The sequence below is a fragment of the Mytilus galloprovincialis genome, chromosome 6, assembly GCF_965363235.1.
Source record: "Mytilus galloprovincialis chromosome 6, xbMytGall1.hap1.1, whole genome shotgun sequence".
NCBI lineage: Eukaryota > Metazoa > Mollusca > Bivalvia > Mytilida > Mytilidae > Mytilus > Mytilus galloprovincialis.
The window spans coordinates 96481000-96507318 of record NC_134843.1 but is presented as its reverse complement, the minus strand read 5'-3'; the positions used below and the strand labels follow the sequence as shown (position 1 = coordinate 96507318).

The 26319-nt window shown below is 33.1% G+C and overlaps 3 protein-coding genes across 4 annotated transcripts in view; 1 reads left to right on the top strand and 2 right to left on the bottom strand.

Annotated features, from left to right (window-relative positions):
- The first annotated feature begins 211 nt into the window (after nucleotides 1-211).
- On the top strand, nucleotides 212-2830 carry LOC143080845 (dual specificity protein phosphatase 3-like). Its single transcript, XM_076256911.1, has 3 exons — nucleotides 212-414; nucleotides 834-1045; nucleotides 2509-2830. The coding sequence occupies exons 1-3, from the start codon at nucleotides 299-301 to the stop codon at nucleotides 2697-2699; spliced, it is 519 nt and encodes a 172-aa protein (XP_076113026.1). The 5' UTR covers nucleotides 212-298; the 3' UTR covers nucleotides 2700-2830.
- A 55-nt stretch (nucleotides 2831-2885) lies between these two features.
- LOC143080844 (heat shock 70 kDa protein 12A-like) lies at nucleotides 2886-9437 on the bottom strand. Its single transcript, XM_076256910.1, has 5 exons — nucleotides 9368-9437; nucleotides 8290-8595; nucleotides 7265-7492; nucleotides 5962-6085; nucleotides 2886-4356 (listed from the first exon to the last, which is right to left on the bottom strand). The coding sequence occupies exons 2-5, from the start codon at nucleotides 8584-8586 to the stop codon at nucleotides 3308-3310; spliced, it is 1698 nt and encodes a 565-aa protein (XP_076113025.1). The 5' UTR covers nucleotides 8587-8595; nucleotides 9368-9437; the 3' UTR covers nucleotides 2886-3307.
- A 13617-nt stretch (nucleotides 9438-23054) lies between these two features.
- The window catches only part of LOC143080849 (splicing factor 3B subunit 3-like), a 30994-nt gene continuing 27729 nt past the window's right edge, over nucleotides 23055-26319 (bottom strand). For both annotated transcript variants that reach the window (XM_076256915.1, XM_076256916.1), the window contains exon 27: nucleotides 23055-23338. In XM_076256915.1, coding sequence (XP_076113030.1) covers nucleotides 23294-23338 — 45 coding nt within the window. In that variant the 3' untranslated portion in view covers nucleotides 23055-23293. The remainder of the gene's footprint in view (nucleotides 23339-26319) is intronic.

Sequence of the window (26319 nt, the reverse complement as noted above, 5' to 3'; positions counted from 1 at the left end):
GAAAACTACAAAAATTAGAACGGAAATGAAATTGTAGATATAAGTAAACAATATAGAGATCAGTGAATAGATGTAAATGTGTACTCGGACGGCCTTTATGTCCGTTAAACAAATATTCTCAAGAGTTTACACTTCCAATTTAAAGGCACAATTAAATTTTAGCTTTTGTTTACAACACTTATTGAAACCTAAACTATTTATATAAAATGTTTATTCCACCTCCGATCTTACCATAGACAACCAAACGAGAATATAAACCATGATCTTGTAATTCTAGTGTTAAATTGACGTCTAAAACATGGATTATGACAATGATTTGTTTTTGTCGGTATCATCTCATTTAAAAGACAGAGATTCAGAAGCCAAAATGACACATTGTACAGAGGTATATCCTGACCTTTTTGTGGGCACTGAGTAAGTACATATCGCTTTTCTGCTCCGCAGGGTTTTAAGATTTACCACAGAAAATATTGCGCACATTTCGACTGAGAATAGGAAGCCTAGGGTTAAACGTTTCTTCTAAATACAAGTATTCACTTCCACATCAACATATACCATGATTCTCACCGTCAAGAACGGGAGTTTAGAAATAAGTACTGCCAATTTAAATAATGTTAAAAAAACCACATCATCAATTGTAATTGACAAAGGCAGAATAGTTTGACGGTACCTTTTTTTACAGACTCGAAATACTCTCATAGCACCATTACGAAAAAAAAAATCATTTTTTATAGAACAGGGGGAAAATCACATTGCCATGCTTTACAGAATATTTACATATTCATTATAGTAAAGGAATACCTTAGGATTAATTATATTGACTTTTTTTTCAGCATGCAATCAGAGAATAAGAAGGAACTTATTATCATGGGTATAACTGATGTGATAAGTTTTGATGTACATTATCTAAGTACGAATTTCTATCGAGATTCAGGAATAAACTATCACCCAGTGGATATATCTGATGAAGCGGAACCAACAAGGAATTATATTCCTCTGTTTTTGGAAACAGCAGATCTAATAGACAGAATCATCAGAAAAGGAGGTACGTATAAGGATTTTTAGAATGATGTATTCCAATATGTTATTAAGATCATAACCGGCATTCGTTTTTGTCAGACACGAGAAAACATATCATTGCAGGACTTTCTTAGTATAAATAAGATGTCACAAACAAAGCAAACACAAAAATTGGTATTGTATAAAGTTAAATGGGTTTTTGACGGGTAACACAACCATTTCATTTCCCCATTACCTTTTTTTTGTTGGAATGGCAGACGGTAGGCAGGCAGGCGACAACAAATGAACAAATCTATATTGTGTTATCAACTTCTGCAGATTTAAACGTAGTCAAATTTCAGCCAAAAATAATTTTTCACCTGTTTATCATAATTTCGAAAGATGGTAATTCAACAGAAAAAAAAACAAACACAAAAGACGCGACCAATTGTGCATGTGTCATCAACTTCTCTTACTGTTTTCAGACAAGATTTCTGTACATTTACTTTGCATACAAAGTAATGCACCTTTTTGCAACCCGACAATCTGAGAATTGGTTCCATTATTATGTTTTTCACACAGATATCTGTGTACTCGTTTTAAAATGCTTCAAAATACACAAATATGACAAAGAAAGATAATGCTCTGACAATTAAGTTTCACTAAACCTTTACAATGCTATAGTTCAGGATAAAAGTCTTCCTATAGATTCGACCACAACTCGTAAAAGTTAAATTAAACAACAACAAAAATCTATCGAGGGTGGATGAACTGAATGAAAAAATACATAAGAAATAAGAAGAATTTTAAAGAGGGTACGGACTTCATGAAAAGACATGTCAGAATAGTTTGTGTTAGGTTGATGCTTTGTGCATGGACTTTGTTGTGTTTTGAAAGCATCAACAATTTCGAATTGACTGATATAAAAGTATGATATTTATTATTCCAGAGGAAGGTTCATTCCACAACTTTGTTCTAACAAGGAATTTTTAAGAGGATATAAATTATTTCAACTTTAAGCATATTCTAATAGTGTTTAACTGTCATATTTTCGTTGTTCATTGTTATTCTGCGGTTAACATGTCAAAATGTACTATAATATTATTTATTTATGAATTTCTTTGTCTTAGGTGTTCTTGTATTCAATTGTAAGGAATTCCTGTCATGTAACATTGTCGTTTTAGCAGTATTTTAACATTGACATTAAGCGGGAGGTTTGGCTAGCTATAAAACCAGATTCAACCCACCATTTGTTTCTTAAAATGTCCGGTACCTAGTCAGTTGTTATCTAATAGTTCGTTTCTATGTGTGTTGCATTGGCGTTTGTATTTATTACACTTCAGTGTTTCTGTTGTTCCGTTGTTTTCCTCTTATAGTTGATGTGTTTCCCTCGGTTTTAGTTTTAGAAAAGCGGTATACTTTGTTGCCTTTATTAAGGATGAGTAATTTTGTGTTAAAAATAACTTTTGATATATTTGTTCAATGAATAACACATTATTTGTCTTGTAGGTAAAGCTTTTTTGTTCTGTAACGCTGGATACAGGAAGTCACCGGCCGTGGCTATAGCTTATCTGATGTCAAAACGAAGAATGACATTAACTGAAGCTTCCATACAAGTAGCCAAAATACGGAGGATTTTACCTCATGATGGACTCATTAAGCAACTATGTGCCTTAAACAGGAAGCTGTATGGAGTATAGCACAAAGCATTCATTATTCTATATCAATATGTGGAATTTGTATAATATTTATGTTATCAACCAGGCTAAATGCCTTACCTCATATAGGAAATCGTCCATTCATTTTTGACAATAAATACATTTCAGAAGTACTTATATGTGAAATCTTCGGATTTCTGTGCGCACACTTGTCTTTTAAGAATAAAATAATATAGAAAATCGTAAGAACATCATGAAAAAAATCCGTATTCTTTGCACAAAGAAAACATCTGAAATATAACGAATCACAAATTACTACACCATTGCTTAATGTTTAGTCATATTCCGACCACTTGGGGACAGGTTAATGGCTGTAACAGACACAATTGTTTGGTTGAATGACGTGCTCCTATAAACGATTGGTTTGCTTAGATATTCGCAAGTTTGCATAACTCAAAAAGCCCTTTGAAATGCAACTACGTATTTGTACCCTATAAAAATATTGTGTGTGTACTGTTGTTTGTCGTTTGTCGCTCTTGTCATGGTCACTGTTCCTTTTTCAACATAAAATTTCAATATCTCTTTGGTATCTATCACCTACCTTTAAAATCAATATTGTTGTAGTTTGTTTATTAGTCTAACGTGAACAGCTACTTATACTTTATTAAAATGTTTGATTTATTTTCGGTTCCTTTTTGTTTTGCTGTTACAGCAAGCTCTGTAAGTCCAAATTGAAAATTAACATCTATATCAATTCTGTCTTTTGACGGATTCTGAATATCGATCTTAAAGTCAGCAAAGTGTCTACAATCTTTGTCGTCAATATACACAGGATTTTCATGTGGAGATGAAAATAAACGAAAAGTAGCAATATCCTGGAATGGTTGTATTGTATGAAATGTATGTGAACGTTTTTCTCCCACAACAACTGGTGTATTGGCTGAAATTAAACTATGAAATGTATCTCGACAACGTTTTACACCATCAACAGTGTCAGCACGGCGCTCTTGATGTTTTGAAGGATCAAATCTTTGACTGCTTGAAATTCCGTATGAGTGTTTAACAATCCTTGAAGCGATTATATTTGGATTGTGTCCATACATGACAGCCCCTCTGAGTACTGCAGTGCTACTGTCAGGTATTATAATCACTGTCTTGTCAGGAAACGCCTTCTTTATCGTATTTTGTACAACTACCGACTCAGAAAACCCACCAACAAGTAATAACATAGATAGATCCTTACATTTGGGATTTTTCAAGTTCTCTTTTATCAAATTAACTATTTTTGATGTAGTTGAACTAAATAAAGACAAGAATAACTCTTTCGACAACTGCACTTTTTCCCCCGTAACATGTGTCACGGTGTCTTTATGTTTTGACTGTTTCAGAGTATCAATAAAGTTCTTTTTATAATGAGCAGAGCAAATTTTATCAAACGCCGCCAATGGTACCGACATTCGAATTCTTTTCTCTGGATCTGTATGTTTTAAGAGTTCTAGAGTTCTCCGTATATCTAAATAGTCCAATGGATAGTCACGTTTGAATTCAAGCATCACATCGTTCCCTAGAATTTGTGATACAACCTTCATAAATTCTTTATCAACATTTGTACCGCCACACTCATCACCACAAGGTTTACACAAATCTTTCAGCCTTCCGTCTTTCAGTTTCTCTTGAATAACAATATCTGTTGTGCCTCCTATAAAAAAAAAAGATTGACAAGAGGTGTTTTTGGTTGCATTTTTGGTACATCAATAAACATATTCTGTTGTTTGATCAACATTGAATTATTTGACACAATGTCAAAACCTTGAAATAAAAACACCTGACGATATCATTCTGTGAAATTTAAAAAATATTCACAACGCTTAATTTTAGAATTGATTGTGCAATAAGTATACGGAAATTGTTTACATGTCAACAATTACAAAGATCAAAAAAAGAAATAATTGGTGTTTTGATCGAAGTGTTCTGTAATTTTGGTATGCATTTGCTATTTCTATATTTTCTTGTTTGCTATGTGCTTCATTCGAAGTGTTAAATGATTAAAAGCATCAGCTATGCATACTTTTAATGCCTCTGCTTTAAAAAAAAATAGTGGGAGTATACTAGTCTGTCTGTCTGTCTGTCTGTCTTTCTGTCTTTCTTTCTATCTGTCTGTCTGTCTGTCCGTCCGTCCGTCCGTCCGTCCGTCCACAAGTTCGTCCAACCGTCCTATGCATATTTTTCAAGTAATTAGAATGGTTTAAATATTCCAAATGCATATTTAGGTGGGGTGTCATCATTGGGCACTAGCTCGAATAAACTCATCATAGATACCAGTACTAAAATTTTATATTTACGCCAGACGCGCGTTTCGTCTACAAAAGACTCATCAGTGACGCTCGAACCAAAAAATGTCTAAAAGGCCAAATAGAGTACAAAGTTGAAGAGCATTGAGGACCAAAAATTCCTAAAAGTGTTGCCAAATACAGCTAAGCTAATCTATGAGGTAGAAAAGGCCTTAGTTTTTCAAACATTCAAAGTTTTGTTAACAGTTAATTTATAATTATGAACATATCAATGATAACTCAAGTCAACACAGAAGGGCTGACTACTGGGCTGGTGATACCCTCGGGGAAATAAATCTCCACCAGCAGTGGCACCAACCCAGTGGTTGCAAAGTTTCAAAGTTACACTTGTTAGTCTTGCAATGCATTTACTTATGTCAGTCTGAGATATAGATTTCCATGACTTTCGTTTCCGTAAATTTAACATTTTATAAGCACTAGCATAATATTAAGTTATAACATAAATTGAATATCAGCATTCGTATTTACTTTTTACTACATGATGCTTATTAAAAGTCAAATGTTAATCATCACTAAAGAATAATCCCTCTTCAGCAAAACCATTCGGACACACGAAATTTAACAAGGAAATGTTTTATTTCCCAGTATACCAATTGGTAAGATTTAAAATGTGTTGGACCTTAAAAATGAGACCGTATTAAATTCCACGTTGACATTCCCAAATGGTTTGTTTCTCGCATGATTTAAGGTGCAAAGAGCGTCATCGCATTTTCAAATACCTTGAATCAATAAACTTATTTTAGATACGAGTATTGAAATTTTGTATTTGCGCCAGACGCCAAATGTATTGACTTGTTTGTACTATCGTATGATTTCTCAATGTTTAAATGTTTGTCCTGTGCAGCAAAATGATCGTCCCCCTTACAAGAGAGGTGTGTCAAATGTCAAAACATCTATATCCATTCTACTATTATTGCCAAACCTTTTTTGAAAATACCACAGAATGTACTCACCTCCGATGTCCACTATCATGAATTTTAGATGTAATGATGGCGTTGCGGAAAATGGAACACATTGACAAAATATGGAGGCGGCTTCTGGTTCCAGAGCAATAATGGGATTATGTCCTAATCCAGCCTTTAAGATAAAAAAAAGTATAAGAGTGCTATAAACAGTTTCGTATAAAAAAAAACTAGGGGTTATTCCCCGACTAAAAATAACCATGGAGGGAAACCCCTGTTTATTTACTCAATTGGTGAAAAAGTATCATGTTTTTTGTATTTGATAGTAAAAATTAGTTAATTAGCTTTCAATTAAAACAGGTTGAATGATTGAAATAATTTTAAAAATTATATTAACTTTACATGTTTTGAGGGGAGACAACACTGTAAACATCCTGTTTTTTTGGCAGTGAAAAATGAAAACTTATTTGCAGCCACTGTAGCTCTTTTCGGAGCAGGAAACCGTACCCTGAAACAAGATTTTTTTTAAAGGCCAGGTAAAAACCTACAAATTTCATACAGTTTTGATTATGTAAAATTTGCATAGATCATGTCTTCATGGGTGTGCACATGACCTGGTTTCATGTTTTTTAAGTTCAAATTAGACCTTTTTTCCCCCATGTTCATTGGATGGAATATTTTTAATATATTAAAAGTACACATTATTTTTATTTCATTATAAACTAGAGAACATTCTGATTCCAGTGATATCTAGTTTTATACAAGTATCTTTATAATCAGTCCACCACTAAGAGATCACCCCTAGTTTTTGGTGGGGTTCGTGTTGTTTATTCTTTAGTTTTCTATGTTGTGTCATGTGTACTATTGTTTTTCTGTTTGTCTTTTTCATTTTTAGCCATGGCGTTGTCAGTTTGTTTTAGATTTATGAGTTTGACTGTCCCTTTGATATCTTTCGTCCCTCTTTTATGCATGGTCCCTCAAAATGTGACGTCATAGAAAAAAACTGTTGATTGCACCCTTAGATATAAAACTATTTTGGAGGACCAAAATTGAAGAAACCAATCTACAATATTTTTCTTGATGTTGTGATATAGAGGTGCTGATTCTATCATTTTATTTACAGCAAGTAAAACGATTATTAGCTTATAAATTGATTCAATAAATTGAATCGAATACCAGAAAAATTACACTTTTTATATTGAATATTCACAAAATTATATTATTCCGTCTTGACAATTACAACATACAGTAGAGCTATACAATGCAGGATATTATATAAATAATAAATAATACTAATCAGACAAGAAGAATGTTACATCAAATAATAATTATGTTTTTTTTTTAATTCATATACCTTCACTGCACATGTTCGCATAAATTTCTTTGCTGGTTCTGTCCATATAGAAGGAATTGTTAATACCCATCTTATTTCATTTTCCTGAATTAATCTGCCTAGAAGACCTTTGCTTTCCAAATTTTCCAGTAAATTGTCCTTTAATGACTTTAATGATCCGACAATAACTGTTTTCGCTAACAATGGTTTCCCTGCTACATCTTCTATCATGGAGTCATTTGTTAAGACCTAAGCAGTGAAATATATTGAATTACGTTTTTAGCTTAATCTTTCTTACATGTAACACACCAATACATTTTTTTTCTTACGCATGTTACTGGAGAGATATTTGTTGGCATTTCAAATGTGTCTCAACAGTTATTGCACCAAGCTGATGAGAAAAGTGCATGCAGCTTTTTGTTTCCTGTACATAGCAACTTTCTCAGATGATTGAAAAAGAGAGGAGAAGGATACAAAAAGGACCTTATCAATATCATATCGAAACAAATTGATATATTAATATTAAACAAAGCAACGAAAGCGACCAAAAGACTAACAACATGATACACAACGAAACTTAAAAAAACTAAAGACTGAGCAACACGAACACCAACATAGATAAAGGCACCGGTATTTTGCCGCTGTTCAACAGTCAGAAATCGATTTAACTGAAACAAATCATAAACCGTGGGTGATTTCAATTTCCCCTGAAGGGTTAATACACCCTGCAATAAATAAGGCAACCGTCGTGTTATTCATGTTAGTCTAATTCGATAGGTCACATTCATCATCATCAGGAAGTTGAATATTTGAAAACCAAGAAGTTATCAGGACATATCCGTCGTCATCTGTGAAGCAGATATTCCATTATGGTCTACCAGCTCGTGATGGTAATCGTGAAATTTTCAAAGGGTCAATTTCATCTCTTCAACATTTGGAACTTCGACATTGAATACAATGGAAATAGATATTTGGAAATAGCTTGGCTTACTAGATAGGTATTTACATAGCTTTAGAAAAAAAGGATAATTCATTACTTTACTAACCTCTATTTTATAAAGATTCATTTTAAAATTCTTGAAGAAATAATACTCATTCTGTGTTTTGTCCAACACAATGTTCGTGTAGTCATCTTCAGCGTCATACCCAAACGATAAAACCTTTTTGTTCTCATCAAACAAAATACAAGTTGGACATTTTATGGATGGATTTCCAGGCTTCCATGCTTGATTTGCATTGATTTGTAAAGGATTGTTTTCAAATTCAGCTTTCATTGAAAATGCATATCCTGAAAACGTTGTTCCTAAATCAATGGCTGCTACCATCAACACCGGGATCGACATCCTGATGTCCTAAAATTGGAAAACAAATTTAATTTAGAAAGTGACATACCTACCAACATTTCAAAATTCCCATTGGGGTTTGAATTTGGAAGATGTGTCTTATAGTCCTACAAAACTTTTTAAGTGGTCATAAAATAATTAATGTGTATTTTGTTTTGCTACTTCATACTTTTATCCAATCTATAGCCATGGTAAATTGATTGATTTTGTTTTATAATTGTTGAAAAATTGCTCTTTCAAAATTTCCTTTTGGGAACATTCATGGGTGAAATCCCCAGCACATAGGAACAGTTGGCAGGTATGAGTTACACAAATGAACATAACGAAAGCCAGCCTTGTTATAAATCATAGACCAAATACATGTTCCAACGATGTATACTCGCACTACTTTTACTTTTTTAGATAATACTTAACTTTTATATTTAATATCAATAGTGTTAGAAAGTAAATGTATCGATTAGACTAACCCTTTTCTTTCCTTTTATTGGCATTTCCTTTCTTTGCTGTGTAATGGGAGGGGACAGTGTATTGCTCCATGGTACTCAAAATGTTAAAAATAATGTAAAGTTATTTAGATATTTTAACTGCAAATCGACCGAAATAATTGAAATAATTGAAATGTGCATTTATAATTATTGTAAATGCTCATAATAAATTTACTACCTTTCAGACCTATATACACAACATATTGTTGCTCAATGTTATTTGTATTTTTCATTTGTTCAATCGATGAATAGAAATATTCTAATAGCTAAATAGTTCAGTAAGAAAATTAACCTACCCTAGTTTTGTTTACAATGGTAACCGACAAGGAAGTAAATTGTACTGCAAAAAGGTTAACCAGTGCATAGAACACACACTACTTTCAATTTACCTCGAAACAGTATATTTTGTCGATGTCAGCCATGCTGTGATGCCAGGACCTAAAAAATATGTCAATGACAGAACCAATTATCGTTTCAAATTCTAAATTTTCTATAACTCTGTTAGCCCTAGTATCGTCTATATTCTAAGTCATATATAACACACATTATTAGCCAAAAAGTCAATGTGATATGAAAGGCTAAATGTAAAAGAAAGCAATGATTGAAGTTCATATACCAAGGAGAGCCGATTTGGCCCAAGCCAAGCAATGGTCAATTAGAAAAACGTTACAAAACAATTGTTTGGGGGCAACTTCCATCAGGGAGTAAAAGGTTTTGTTTATGTTCAATGAGTCTTAAAAAAGAGTAAGTAAAATAACGAAAATTCCGAACTCCAAGGAACAAAAAAATCGGATAGTCTCTTATCAAACGGCAAAATCAAATGCTCAAATTCATCAAACGAATGGAAAACAACTATCATAATAACTGACTTGGTACAGGCATTTCCTTGTGTAGAAAATGGTGGATAAAGCCTGGTTTTGTAGCTAGCTAAACCTGTCACTTAAGTGATAAGTCACAGTCGCATTAAATTCCAATATATGTACAAACATACAGGCAAAAAAATACAAAAATAGAGGTACAATAGTCACCAATGTGTTATAATCTTAATTTATGGAACAAATGTCAATAAAGAAAAACAAAATTGTATAATTTAATGACAAATAAAATAAACAAAAATACCGGACTCGAATGCGAAACGGAAATTAGGTCCCTGAGCAAATGGAAAAGCAAAAGGCTCAAATACATCAAACAAATGGATAACAACTGTCAGATGTCAACGTATATAAGCAAAATTGAAAGACAAGAAAGAAGAGTTAAAAAACAAAATCGAGTCGGAAGATACCAACATCATAGATCGAAGGTCAAATTAAAAAAGCCATAACAAATCATTTAATAGTATCAAAGACAAACAGGACAACACGACATCAGTTTAAATCGTCCTTGGTAACAATTGGAACCTATACCTTTATCTACATTAACCTAAAATTGGTTGCCAATACGAAAATGTCCCTTCGGTATTGCTCGAGGCCAAAAATCAATGAAATGGTCAAAACCACATTTAAATGAGCCTGTCATAGGTAGAAAATACTGCAATTTTTGACATTTTAGGAATTTGATGTTTCCAGAAATCTGCAGTCGTCGTCCCTGCTTCGGAGGTTGATCGATAAAATATGATCCCCTATTAAATAAAGGACGATATTGGTTTATCCGAAAACTCTCTAAACGCAGACAATTTTCAGCGTGCAAAAGTTTAAACTGCAAGCCAAATGTAACATTTTTGTACATAACCTGAATCCCAGAAAAAAATGTATTATACAGCTTGAGTTTGAACGTGACTGCCAAAGTCTGGCTGACACATTTACAAAAAATCTATACAAACTGTCAAAAAAGAACGAATTTGGCTAATTACGGAACCAGTTGTAACCACTATTTCCATCAGAAAATAACTTTTTCAAAAAGAATTATAACAGTTGGTTAATAAAGTCGAAGTGTTTGATTTCATGGACTTTACCTTTTGAGGTCATAATTTTGGTTAATACATTTTTTTGTAAATTCATTTGATTAATTATTGATTAAACATACTAAAGGGACGTACTAGGGGTGTCTTCATGACGAATAATGGTAAAAAATCTTACCGAATGACGTTCAAGGAAATGTTCATGCTACCCGGAATTGTTTTCTCTCAATCGATTCATGACTTGCAAACATCGGTATACTTCTGTTGCCGTTATCTTTTAGGTGCATGACCATAAAATTGTACACTTTCTTTGGGACGATAAAGAATCGACTGATTTTGACGAACCACGTTAAATTCTTCTAAGAAATAACGATAACGGATACATATTAGAGACCTCTTAAGATATATTGACTAATAATGATAAAAGTTTGATCAATTAGACGCTAACGGTAACCTAAAATGAAAGTTTGATGCCTGACGAAAAGGGGTATTTCTACCCTCATATTTACATGCCATACTCACTTATTACATCCATTCAGGCAACAGTAGATTATCGATGTAAATAAGATATATTTCCTTCCGGGTTGCAGACAAAACAGAAGTCCTTAAAATGTGCTAGATCGGATTTGTTAAGGTAGCACAATACAAAGATTTTTCATCCCCAATCAGACATCTTTAAACTGATGTAATTCCACTCATCCTTCTTTAAATTTTAAAAATGAGGTACCAAAAGAAAGAAGATTGATTAATCTTTCTAATTGTGATAATTTCATTATGACATAATTATTACATAATTAATTGTTATGTAATTAGTTGCTATATTGTGATGTCCATACTTGAATGAATTTAGCTTCTTTGTTATTCATAGCATCCCAAAATATTTTATAGATTCTTGCACAACAGTTTGACCTCCAAAACTGTGTCTCAGATTTTTCCTATTGTATTTCATTCTCTCATAAATTTTCAATGAAGTTTGCAACATCAATTCATAAGAGATCACTTAATTCAAAGTGGTAAAAATTTGTTCTATTGATGTTTTTGGAATCAGGTATCAGATTTCGTCAAATGTTTGCTTCCCCCCTCCTGATGCTCTAAGGATGAAAGAAGAGCAAAAACCGGGGAAAGGATTTCTGAGCTGCCACTGGAAAATGAGAGTATCCTTTCCTTTGATGTTTTTGAGTTTTTGATTTTGCTATTTGATTAGGGACTTTTCGTTTTGAATTTTCCTCGGAGTTCGGTATTTTTGTAGAAATATTGCCTTGCATACTAAACTTTATAATCGCATGGGAGAAGTTCTTAGAGAATATAATATTTTAATTATCAAGTAAACTCTTGGGCTGACTTGATACATTTTGTGTCGTTTGGATTCTATCTAACTGGAGTATACACCCCTTTTCTATATCATCATGGCTATGAATATCGTATGATATTTCATCTTACCAATTTGTCTCATCTAAAGAAATTTTACGAGTTTATTTCTACTCTTCCGGTTCCTTTCTGTCCTGCTGTCAACAAAACGTTCGGTACTTCCAAATTGAAAATCAACTTTTATATCTGCAAAATGCCTACAACATTTCTCATCAAAATATACTCATGTCAAGAGGAAAATAAACGCAAGAATACAGTCTTGGTATGTTTTTTGGCTTTAATATTGATTCACGTATAGGGTATTTGCATCGGAATTGAACACATTTATCCTAAAACCAGTTGTTGGCATGATACAGGATATGTTCTCATATATTTTATGATGTCATGATACTAAACCCCTAACGAGAGCGATTGTGCTTGATATTCATATGATGAAGACATCATCTTTCAATCAGTTTAATTGGGGTCTGTCGGGGTCAGTAGCTGCTAGTAGTCCTATGTCAATTTATGTGTCATTGTCATTTTGCTTAGTTTCTTATAGTTACATATTCTGACATCGGACTAGGACTTCTTTTAAACTGATTGTTTACTCTGAGTAATACTGTGTTTGTTTTTCTACATTGGCTAGAGGTATCGAATATGGTTGAGATCTCCCAAAACATGTTTAACCCGACCTATCACAAGTCACCATGCAGCCTCTGACCTTAGTTAGTGTTGTATGCTTTTTATTTTTTAGATTATTATACATTTCGGAGTTTAGTATGGCGTCTATTATCAATGAACTGGTACAAATTTTTGTTTAGGAGCCGGGTGAAGCACGCCTCTGGGTATGGGATTTTCTCAGTGTGTTGAAGACCCGTTGGTGGCCTTCAACTGTTTTCTGCTCTTTTGACACTTTCTCAATTTCATTCTAAGGTATGAAAAGTATGTGATCGTAATACTCCCACAGCAACAAATGTGTTTGCTGAAATTAAACTGTGGAAGGTAATAAGACAACGTGTAACACCACCATTAACTTAGCATGGCTTTCGGGTGTTACAGGTAGCACTCAAAAGTAAAATTGAACCACAAAATGCCAAATCCTATTTTATATTTTGGAGAAGATATCAATTAAAAATAAATGTTTTGATAAGTTTAATCAAGCTTGGTACAAACAGATATGAAACTAATTTTGTTTTCTTTTCAAGTTACTATATTTGTTTTTTGCTTTTTTTCTTAATCATCTTTTATTATTAATTCTCTATACTTTTTTTTGTTTGTCCTAAAATCCCAACAATGTGTTATTTTCAAGCTCTATACAATTTCTGATGAGTTGTATTATATGGGCGGTATTATATTACATTTATATGTATGAACTGTACTGTTGTATATTATATGTTGGATAAAAAAAAGAAGAAAAATCCTCTTCTATTCGAAGCTTTTAATGCACATCACTGGGTTGATACCTCTGCCGATGGACTATCATTCCCAAGGGTATCATAAACTCAGTAGTCAGTACTTTGAAACTGACATCCTTTTAAAACAAATGTTTCTTAAATCGTCTGATTATTAATTTTAAAATTATAAAGAAACTTAGGTTTTCACTCCCTCAGGCAAAGTTGGCCTTACATGGATTTAGCTATATTTGTATAGGCGGATCCAGGGGGGCCCCCTTTCGTGGGAAAAATTTGGTTCATTATATAGGGAATCACTGAAGTATGACTTGAGTGGGGCCCCCCCTTATGAAAAGTTCTGGATCCGCCACTGATTTGGTACATATACACCTTTTGTTTTCAACTACTCGTCTTCGAGTGTTTCTGATAAAGGTTAATCCAGAAAAGCTCCTGAACACATGAACATGCTGTTTCCATTTTTTTAATACTTTTTTCAAACAATAATTTTAGGTTTTTGCTTTTCACTTTGTTTGCATAAACTTCTTTGAAATTTTTTTCAATGTCAAAGTACTACGGTATTTAACACCTATCTTCTTCATTTTCTTTACTTCCTATACCAAGAAAACCTCTATTTCTATGCCCCATCTACGATAGTAGAAGGGCATTATGTTTTCTGGTCTGTGCCTCTGTTCGTGCCTGCGTGCGTGCGTCCGTGCGTCCATTCAGGTTAAAGTTTTTGGTCAAGGTAGTTTTTGACGAAGCTGAAATTTTATATTTTGGTCTTTGTGGATAGTTGTCTCATTTGCAATCATACCACATCTTTTTTATATAGAAAATGAAAGTGGGAGTTTCAGGTTAGAGTTTTTGATGAAGCTGAAGTACAATCAATCAACTTGAAACTTAGTACACTTGTTGCTTATGCTATGATCTTTCTAATTTTTAAGCCAAATTAAGACTTTTGACCCCAATTTCACGGTCCACTGAACATAGAAAGTGAAAGGGGGAGTTTTAGGTTAAAGTTTTTGGTCAAGGTAGTTTTTGATGAAGCTGAAGTCCAATCAACTTGAAACTTAGTACACTTGTTGCTTATGATATGATCTTTCTAATTTTAAAGCCGAATTAGACTTTAGACCCCAATTTCATGGTTCACTAAACATAGAAAATGAAAGTGGGAGTTTCAGGTTAAAGTTTTTGGTCAAGGTACCGGTAGTTTTTTGATTAAATTGAAGTCCAATCAACTTGAAACTTAGTACATATGTTCCCTATAGTATAATCTTTCTAATTTTAATGCCAAATTAGATTATTACCCAATTTTTACAGTCCATGGAACATGGAAAAGGATAGTGCAAGAGGGGCATCCGTGTACTTCGGACACATTCTTGTTTAATTATGCAGTAAATGGTCCTTTTATGACTTGATTATGCGGTATAGACTTTTTTGGTAAAGGTTGACTGCTGTAACCCTATTTTTGACATTTTTTCATATCATATCAGTGTTTTGTTCACAAATCATTGCCCATATAATGGAATTTGATAGCATAGGTCATACAAGTGAGAGGTTTATCTAGCTATGAAACAAGGTGGGAATATGACAGTTGTTATACATTCGTTTAATGTTTTGGGCTTTTGATTTTGCCATTTGTTTAAGGACTTTCCATTTGAAAATGTTGCCCATTACCTGAGAGATTTTATTTAGAATCAAGTGCAACCAGTATCAACATAGAGCTAAATCGTTGCTTGAAGCCAACTTGAATTTGTGAGTGTAAACTAACAAGGGCTTAACTATGAAGGTATGTTCTTTGTGTGTATGATGAATAAATATACCATATCCATTCTTTTTAATTTCATTAACTATGATTAAAGCTGATTGCGCAGTACCAAGTTAACACACAATATTTTTATCTTTTTATTTACAATAAATACAATTTAGTGTCGATGTTATTTACATGATTATGACAATTAATTTACATGTTGACAAAGCGTATCATATTTAATATAATAACTGATGAAATATTTGGATTCTTATGGTACTTATATTGCATGTGACTTATTTTCATTACACGAAATAGTTGCATGCAAATGATGAAAATATTTATTATGACAGCAGGATATAAATATTGGTGTCAGAATATAACCCAGTTAAATCTGTGAATATAACCTAATTAAATTTGAAATTAAATTATGAAATAAAACCTTTATGTAATATTCACAGAAAGCTTTTCTGCAATAAATGAAGACAAGAGTGCACACGCTGAAATGTCTCGCCTTCTATACTAATCATTGATATTATGTTGATAGTCCTTAGTATAAAGCTAAGCTTTATAACAACTGTCACATAAACTTAACATTAACCAAGATAACTAAACATAGACCAATGAACCTTGAAAATGAGGTCAAGGTCAGATGAACCATGCCAGGCAGACATGTACAGCTAACAAAGCTTCTATACAACATATATAGTTGACCTATTACTTATAGTTAAAGAAAAATAGACCAAAACACAAAAACTTAACACTGTGCAATGAACCGTGAAAATGAGGTCACGGTCAAATAAAACCTGTGCGACTGACAAAGATCATAAAATATTTCCATACACCAAATATAGTTGACCTATGGCATATAGTATTAGATAAAAAGACCAAAACTCAAAAACTTAACTTTGACCACTGAACCATGAAAATGAGGTCAAGGTCACATGACATCTGCCCGCAAGACATGTACACCTTACAATCATTCCATACAACAAATATAGTAGACCTATTGCATATAGTATGAGAAAAACTGACCAAAACACAAAAATTTAACTTTGACCACTGAACCATGAAAATGAGGTCAAGGTCACATGAAATCTGCCCGCTAGACATGTACACCTTACAATTATTCCATACAACAAATATAGTAGACCTATTGCAAATAGTATGAGAAAAACAGACCAAAACACAAAAATTTAACTTTGACCACTGAACCATGAAAATGAGGTCAAGGTCACATGAAATATGCCCGCTAGACATGTACACCTTACAATTATTCCATACAACAAATATAGTAGACCTATTGCAAATAGTATGAGAAAAACAGACCAAAACACAAAAATTTAACTATAACCACTGAACCATGAAAATGAGGTCAAGGTCAGATGACGCCTGCCAGTTGGGCATGTACACCTTACAGTCCTTCCATACACCGAATATACTAGCCCTATTGCTTATAGTATCTGAGATATGGACTTGACCACCAAAACTTAACCTTGTTCATTGATCCATGAAATGAGGTCGAGGTCAAGTGAAAACTGTCTGACAGACATGAGGACATTGCAAGGTACGCATATATCAAATATAGTTATCCTATTATTTATAATAAGAGAGAATTCAACATTACAAAAAATTTGAACTTTTTTTTCAAGTGGTCACTGAACCATGAAAATGAGGTCAAGGACATTGGACATGTTACTGACGGAAACTTCGTAACATGGGGCATCTATATACAAAGTATGAAGCATCCAGGTCTTCCACCTTCTAAAATATAAAGCTTTTAAGAAGTTAGCTAACACCGCCGCCGCCGCCGGATCACTATCCCTATGTCGAGCTTTCTGCAACAAAAGTTGCAGGCTCGACAAAAAATCCCCTTATTTAACCTTCAAAATGCCATGAAAGTCAATTACATCCATTCAGGCAACAGTAGATTATCGATGTAAATAAGATATATTTCCTTCCGGGTTGCAGACAAAACAGAAGTCCTTAAAATGTGCTAGATCGGATTTGTTAAGGTAGCACAATACAAAGATTTTTCATCCCCAATCAGACATCTTTAAACTGATGTAATTCCACTCATCCTTCTTTAAATTTTAAAAATGAGGTACCAAAAGAAAGAAGATTGATTAATCTTTCTAATTGTGATAATTTCATTATGACATAATTATTACATAATTAATTGTTATGTAATTAGTTGCTATATTGTGATGTCCATACTTGAATGAATTTAGCTTCTTTGTTATTCATAGCATCCCAAAATATTTTATAGATTCTTGCACAACAGTTTGACCTCCAAAACTGTGTCTCAGATTTTTCCTATTGTATTTCATTCTCTCATAAATTTTCAATGAAGTTTGCAACATCAATTCATAAGAGATCACTTAATTCAAAGTGGTAAAAATTTGTTCTATTGATGTTTTTGGAATCAGGTATCAGATTTCGTCAAATGTTTGCTTCCCCCCTCCTGATGCTCTAAGGATGAAAGAAGAGCAAAAACCGGGGAAAGGATTTCTGAGCTGCCACTGGAAAATGAGAGTATCCTTTCCTTTGATGTTTTTGAGTTTTTGATTTTGCTATTTGATTAGGGACTTTTCGTTTTGAATTTTCCTCGGAGTTCGGTATTTTTGTAGAAATATTGCCTTGCATACTAAACTTTATAATCGCATGGGAGAAGTTCTTAGAGAATATAATATTTTAATTATCAAGTAAACTCTTGGGCTGACTTGATACATTTTGTGTCGTTTGGATTCTATCTAACTGGAGTATACACCCCTTTTCTATATCATCATGGCTATGAATATCGTATGATATTTCATCTTACCAATTTGTCTCATCTAAAGAAATTTTACGAGTTTATTTCTACTCTTCCGGTTCCTTTCTGTCCTGCTGTCAACAAAACGTTCGGTACTTCCAAATTGAAAATCAACTTTTATATCTGCAAAATGCCTACAACATTTCTCATCAAAATATACTCATGTCAAGAGGAAAATAAACGCAAGAATACAGTCTTGGTATGTTTTTTGGCTTTAATATTGATTCACGTATAGGGTATTTGCATCGGAATTGAACACATTTATCCTAAAACCAGTTGTTGGCATGATACAGGATATGTTCTCATATATTTTATGATGTCATGATACTAAACCCCTAACGAGAGCGATTGTGCTTGATATTCATATGATGAAGACATCATCTTTCAATCAGTTTAATTGGGGTCTGTCGGGGTCAGTAGCTGCTAGTAGTCCTATGTCAATTTATGTGTCATTGTCATTTTGCTTAGTTTCTTATAGTTACATATTCTGACATCGGACTAGGACTTCTTTTAAACTGATTGTTTACTCTGAGTAATACTGTGTTTGTTTTTCTACATTGGCTAGAGGTATCGAATATGGTTGAGATCTCCCAAAACATGTTTAACCCGACCTATCACAAGTCACCATGCAGCCTCTGACCTTAGTTAGTGTTGTATGCTTTTTATTTTTTAGATTATTATACATTTCGGAGTTTAGTATGGCGTCTATTATCAATGAACTGGTACAAATTTTTGTTTAGGAGCCGGGTGAAGCACGCCTCTGGGTATGGGATTTTCTCAGTGTGTTGAAGACCCGTTGGTGGCCTTCAACTGTTTTCTGCTCTTTTGACACTTTCTCAATTTCATTCTAAGGTATGAAAAGTATGTGATCGTAATACTCCCACAGCAACAAATGTGTTTGCTGAAATTAAACTGTGGAAGGTAATAAGACAACGTGTAACACCACCATTAACTTAGCATGGCTTTCGGGTGTTACAGGTAGCACTCAAAAGTAAAATTGAACCACAAAATGCCAAATCCTATTTTATATTTTGGAGAAGATATCAATTAAAAATAAATGTTTTGATAAGTTTAATCAAGCTGGGTACAAACAGATATGAAACTAATTTTGTTTTCTTTTCAAGTTACTATATTTGTTTTTTGCTTTTTTTCTTAATCATCTTTTATTATTAATTCTCTATACTTTTTTTTGTTTGTCCTAAAATCCCAACAATGTGTTATTTTCAAGCTCTATACAATTTCTGATGAGTTGTATTATATGGGCGGTATTATATTACATTTATATGTATGAACTGTACTGTTGTATATTATATGTTGGATAAAAAAAAGAAGAAAAATCCTCTTCTATTCGAAGCTTTTAATGCACATCACTGGGTTGATACCTCTGCTGATGGACTATCATTCCCAAGGGTATCATAAACTCAGTAGTCAGTACTTTGAAACTGACATCCTTTTAAAACAAATGTTTCTTAAATCGTCTGATTATTAATTTTAAAATTATAAAGAAACTTAGGTTTTCACTCCCTCAGGCAAAGTTGGCCTTACATGGATTTAGCTATATTTGTATAGGCGGATCCAGGGGGGGCCCCTTTCGTGGGAAAAATTTGGTTCATTATATAGGGAATCACTGAAGTATGACTTGAGTGGGGCCCCCCCTTATGAAAAGTTCTGGATCCGCCACTGATTTGGTACATATACACCTTTTGTTTTCAACTACTCGTCTTCGAGTGTTTCTGATAAAGGTTAATCCAGAAAAGCTCCTGAACACATGAACATGCTGTTTCCATTTTTTTAATACTTTTTTCAAACAATAATTTTAGGTTTTTGCTTTTCACTTTGTTTGCATAAACTTCTTTGAAATTTTTTTCAATGTCAAAGTACTACGGTATTTAACACCTATCTTCTTCATTTTCTTTACTTCCTATACCAAGAAAACCTCTATTTCTATGCCCCATCTACGATAGTAGAAGGGCATTATGTTTTCTGGTCTGTGCCTCTGTTCGTGCCTGCGTGCGTGCGTCCGTGCGTCCATTCAGGTTAAAGTTTTTGGTCAAGGTAGTTTTTGACGAAGCTGAAATTTTATATTTTGGTCTTTGTGGATAGTTGTCTCATTTGCAATCATACCACATCTTTTTTATATAGAAAATGAAAGTGGGAGTTTCAGGTTAGAGTTTTTGATGAAGCTGAAGTACAATCAATCAACTTGAAACTTAGTACACTTGTTGCTTATGCTATGATCTTTCTAATTTTTAAGCCAAATTAAGACTTTTGACCCCAATTTCACGGTCCACTGAACATAGAAAGTGAAAGGGGGAGTTTTAGGTTAAAGTTTTTGGTCAAGGTAGTTTTTGATGAAGCTGAAGTCCAATCAACTTGAAACTTAGTACACTTGTTGCTTATGATATGATCTTTCTAATTTTAAAGCCGAATTAGACTTTAGACCCCAATTTCATGGTTCACTAAACATAGAAAATGAAAGTGGGAGTTTCAGGTTAAAGTTTTTGGTCAAGGTACCGGTAGTTTTTTGATTAAATTGAAGTCCAATCAACTTGAAACTTAGTACATATGTTCCCTATAGTATAATCTTTCTAATTTTAATGCCAAATTAGATTATTACCCAATTTTTACAGTCCATGGAACATGGAAAAGGATAGTGCAAGAGGGGCATCCATGTACTTCGGACACATTCTTGTTTAATTATGCAGTAAATGGTCCTTTTATGACTTGATTATGCGGTATAGACTTTTTTGGTAAAGGTTGACTGCTGTAACCCTATTTTTGACATTTTTTCATATCATATCAGTGTTTTGTTCACAAATCATTGCCCATATAATGGAATTTGATAGCATAGGTCATACAAGTGAGAGGTTTATCTAGCTATGAAACAAGGTGGGAATATGACAGTTGTTATACATTCGTTTAATGTTTTGCGCTTTTGATTTTGCCATTTGTTTAAGGACTTTCCATTTGAAAATGTTGCCCATTACCTGAGAGATTTTATTTAGAATCAAGTGCAACCAGTATCAACATAGAGCTAAATCGTTGCTTGAAGCCAACTTGAATTTGTGAGTGTAAACTAACAAGGGCTTAACTATGAAGGTATGTTCTTTGTGTGTATGATGAATAAATATACCATATCCATTCTTTTTAATTTCATTAACTATGATTAAAGCTGATTGCGCAGTACCAAGTTAACACACAATATTTTTATCTTTTTATTTACAATAAATACAATTTAGTGTCGATGTTATTTACATGATTATGACAATTAATTTACATGTTGACAAAGCGTATCATATTTAATATAATAACTGATGAAATATTTGGATTCTTATGGTACTTATATTGCATGTGACTTATTTTCATTACACGAAATAGTTGCATGCAAATGATGAAAATATTTATTATGACAGCAGGATATAAATATTGGTGTCAGAATATAACCCAGTTAAATCTGTGAATATAACCTAATTAAATTTGAAATTGAATTATGAAATAAAACCTTTATGTAATATTCACAGAAAGCTTTTCTGCAATAAATGAAGACAAGAGTGCACACGCTGAAATGTCTCGCCTTCTATACTAATCATTGATATTATGTTGATAGTCCTTAGTATAAAGCTAAGCTTTATAACAACTGTCACATAAACTTAACATTAACCAAGATAACTAAACATAGACCAATGAACCTTGAAAATGAGGTCAAGGTCAGATGAACCATGCCAGGCAGACATGTACAGCTAACAATGCTTCTATACAACATATATAGTTGACCTATTACTTATAGTTTAAGAAAAATAGACCAAAACACAAAAACTTAACACTGTGCAATGAACCGTGAAAATGAGGTCACGGTCAAATAAAACCTGTGCGACTGACAAAGATCATAAAATATTTCCATACACCAAATATAGTTGACCTATGGCATATAGTATTAGATAAAAAGACCAAAACTCAAAAACTTAACTTTGACCACTGAACCATGAAAATGAGGTCAAGGTCACATGACATCTGCCCGCAAGACATGTACACCTTACAATCATTCCATACAACAAATATAGTAGACCTATTGCATATAGTATGAGAAAAACTGACCAAAACACAAAAATTTAACTTTGACCACTGAACCATGAAAATGAGGTCAAGGTCACATGAAATATGCCCGCTAGACATGTACACCTTACAATTATTCCATACAACAAATATAGTAGACCTATTGCAAATAGTATGAGAAAAACAGACCAAAACACAAAAATTTAACTATAACCACTGAACCATGAAAATGAGGTCAAGGTCAGATGACGCCTGCCAGTTGGGCATGTACACCTTACAGTCCTTCCATACACCGAATATACTAGCCCTATTGCTTATAGTATCTGAGATATGGACTTGACCACCAAAACTTAACCTTGTTCATTGATCCATGAAATGAGGTCGAGGTCAAGTGAAAACTGTCTGACAGACATGAGGACATTGCAAGGTACGCATATATCAAATATAGTTATCCTATTATTTATAATAAGAGAGAATTCAACATTACAAAAAATTTGAACTTTTTTTTCAAGTGGTCACTGAACCATGAAAATGAGGTCAAGGACATTGGACATGTTACTGACGGAAACTTCGTAACATGGGGCATCTATATACAAAGTATGAAGCATCCAGGTCTTCCACCTTCTAAAATATAAAGCTTTTAAGAAGTTAGCTAACACCGCCGCCGCCGCCGGATCACTATCCCTATGTCGAGCTTTCTGCAACAAAAGTTGCAGGCTCGACAAAAAATCCCCTTATTTAACCTTCAAAATGCCATGAAAGTCAATTCCTACATGAATCATTGTCTTTTGCACAAATTGACTTAATCACAATACAGCTGCCATATATACATAATAACACTTATCATTAACAAACACTTCCCCAAGACTGTGGAAATATAAAACTTATTCAAATTCTAACGAAGAGAATGTTTGACTTTTCACTAGAATCTCCTGATCATTTTCCTGTTTTAATGTTTTTGTTCCAAAATTAGAATGCAAATCTTGTTCTAATGTCTTCTAGCTTCTTGGATACCTGAATAAAATAAAAAGAGAAGTAAAACATAAGTTTGGTGCAATCTAATGAATGTAGGTTAAGTATGATATCTAAAAGGTTCTCAAACTTATTTGATAATAATAGCCTGTAAAACAAGATGTTACAATTTCATACTTCTAAAACAAGTGAAACTGCGAGCTACTGCTCACTGATGATACCCTCGCCGCAAGTGGATAATATTAATAGTGTAAAAATATGCAAGTGTTCGGTAAACAGGAAGTTTTCAAGTGATGAATCTGAAAACGCATCACACGGTATAGCTGACTTATATAAATCCTGAAACCAAATTTCAGAAATCCTTGTATTGTAGTTCCTGAGAAAAATCACACGGTATGGCTAACATATATAAATGTTGATACCAAATTACAGAAAGGGTGGATGTGTAGTTCCTGAGAAAAATGTGACGAAAATTTTTAACTTGGCTATCATGTGTAAAATCATACAAGTGTTCGGTAAACAGGAAGTTGTCAAGTGATGAATCTGAAAACGCATCACACGGTATGGCTAACATATATATAAATGTTGATACCAAATTACAGAAAGGGTGGAGGTGTAGTTCCTGAGAAAAATGTGACGAAAGTTTCATGGGACGGACTGACAGACAGAGGTAAAACAGTATACCCCCCCTTTTTTAAAGCTGGGGTATAACAATTTGTTCATAATGAATGTGGATCAGGTACAAATTGTTATAATCAGTTTCTCAGTTGAAACACGGATTGTAATCTACATCATGTCCACATTTAAAGACGACCTGCATAAACAAATCTCAAGGAACAAATGCCACATTCTATATAATTATTTTCTATCTCACTCTTAGTCTGATTTCATTTAGAAAGATCGTTTAATAACTCATTTATCAAATAATGAACCTGTGGATCAGGTACAAGTTGTTATAATCAGTTTGTCAGTTGAAACACGGATTGTAATCTACATCATGTCCACATAGTATATAAATTATACTCAAATAAAATTGTCTTATTTTATCTTCTATTTTTGATATACAAGTGGCTTATAACAAACACACAAAACTTTTAGATGACCAGCAAATATTCAACAATCAAAAAATAAATGCTCAAGTTTAAAGATTCATGTTATAGAAAGTTTAAAAAAAATTTCTTTTAACACTTTTGACAGAACCTTAATGTTGACAATAGAAACAGTTTCTGATAATGTGTCAAGTAAGTTACAAGTAGGGCGTATATTTCGTCACATGAAACTAACTAGTAAAGGTTATATTGCATCAGATTTACCATTTTTTTTTATAAATTCAACTATCACAACGTCTTTTCAAAGTTATGTTACAACCTAAATAGTAATAGTGATATTATAGGAATAAACTGGTGATCCCTGAACTTCAATTCTTTCTGCTTAATGTTCTTCTTCCCTGTTAAGTTTTATTTCAATCAATCAGAAAATACCCACTTATTCAAATAATGAACACATGGATCAGGTACAAATTGTTATAATCAGCTGTTTGTCATGTCCACATTTTATATAAATTTGTTTCAATTATTAAAGATGATTTTATTTCATCTTCTGTGTGATACACAAGTGGCTTATAACAAACACACAATTTTTATATAACAAGCAAATATTCAACAAACTAAACCTATAGATATTTCATGAATTTAGATGGAGGTTGTAAAAATTTCTGGATATAAAAAAATATCTTATATTTCAGATCTTACCAGACTAAAGTTTAACTGAATAGAAATGACTGATATCAAGAATAAACTGGTGATCCTTGAATTTCATTAACAAATAACTCTAATTCTTCCAGTATAATAATGTTCTTCTTCCCTCTTTAGTTTTACTTCATTCAATCAGAAAATGACCCAATGAACCTGTGGATCAGGTACAAATTGTTATAATCAGCTGTTTGTCAGCTGAAACACGGATTGTAATCTACATCATGTCCACATCAAATATAAATTTGTCTCAACGAAGCTGATCTCATTTCATCTTCTGATTCAAACCTGCCTTATTACCAACAAACAACTTTAATATGAAGAAGGCATATTCAACAGCCAAAAGATAGATGCAAGTTTCAAGTTTTCAAATTATAAAATAAACATGTGGATCAGGTACAAATTGTTATAATCAGTTTCTCAGTTGAAACACGGATTGTAATCTACATCATGTCCACAGTTTACGAAAATTTGTCTTAACCAGGGCTTCCAAAACGGTCATATATTCCGGTCATTTGTATAATGTCCGGTAAAAGTCCAGCTGGGCAAAGCATGAAACGGTCATATACTTTTTAGTTTTCAAGGCTTTTTTGGTCATTTTTACATAATTCACGATCTTTTTGACCCAACCTTTTGCCTTTAACATCAACACATTTCCGGTCATAAATGTGACATGATGATTAATTACTATCAAAACAACACCTACTTCAATACTTTCTAATTTTAATCAAGGCTAATTAGTAGTTTGACAGCTGAAATCTACCTGTTCTGGTGACAGGTGAACTATGTTCAGTACCGGACATCGTATAAATTGATCGGTTTATTCACAATTATTTTCTTACATTTCAGCGGTTTGTATCTAATTGATTTAGTCCAAAAGATTAAAATTATTAGAAATTCGTTAATCAACATGATTTGATGAAAAATTTAAAAAGGTTTTAAATAAAAAAAAATCGTCAGAACTATGTCGTATGAACTAGAATACGTGTGCGCATGTGCACAGGTGGGAAATTTAATAATGCATCCTACATTTCTTCAAAAATGCTAAAATTATCATTGATACCTGTATCTAATGTTCAATTCAAGTATTTTGTTGAAGAAATAACGTGGAAAGAGCTTCTCCTCTCAGTCGTGCTTTGTAAACGTACACGGATTTTACATATCCGTTTATGGTCCATGTTTTACCATTGTCAAGTCAACATCCGGTTGAAAACGAAAGTAAAGTTTTTGACAATGTCATTTTGCACAAATAAAAAGTCTAAGGCAGATATG

Bases quoted from the DNA above. Each gene is read 5' to 3' on its own strand.
- LOC143080845 (XM_076256911.1), top strand. From the start codon at position 299: ATGGATTATGACAATGATTTGTTTTTGTCGGTATCATCTCATTTAAAA. The intron at 415-833 runs GTAAGTACATAT...CTTTTTTTTCAG, and splicing joins GACCTTTTTGTGGGCACTGA to CATGCAATCAGAGAATAAGA. The intron at 1,046-2,508 runs GTACGTATAAGG...TTTGTCTTGTAG, and splicing joins CAGAATCATCAGAAAAGGAG to GTAAAGCTTTTTTGTTCTGT.
- LOC143080844 (XM_076256910.1), bottom strand. From the start codon at position 8,586: ATGTCGATCCCGGTGTTGATGGTAGCAGCCATTGATTTAGGAACAACG. The intron at 7,493-8,289 runs GTTAGTAAAGTA...TTCACTGCTTAG, and splicing joins TGAATCTTTATAAAATAGAG to GTCTTAACAAATGACTCCAT. The intron at 6,086-7,264 runs GTATATGAATTA...TTTATCTTAAAG, and splicing joins TGCGAACATGTGCAGTGAAG to GCTGGATTAGGACATAATCC.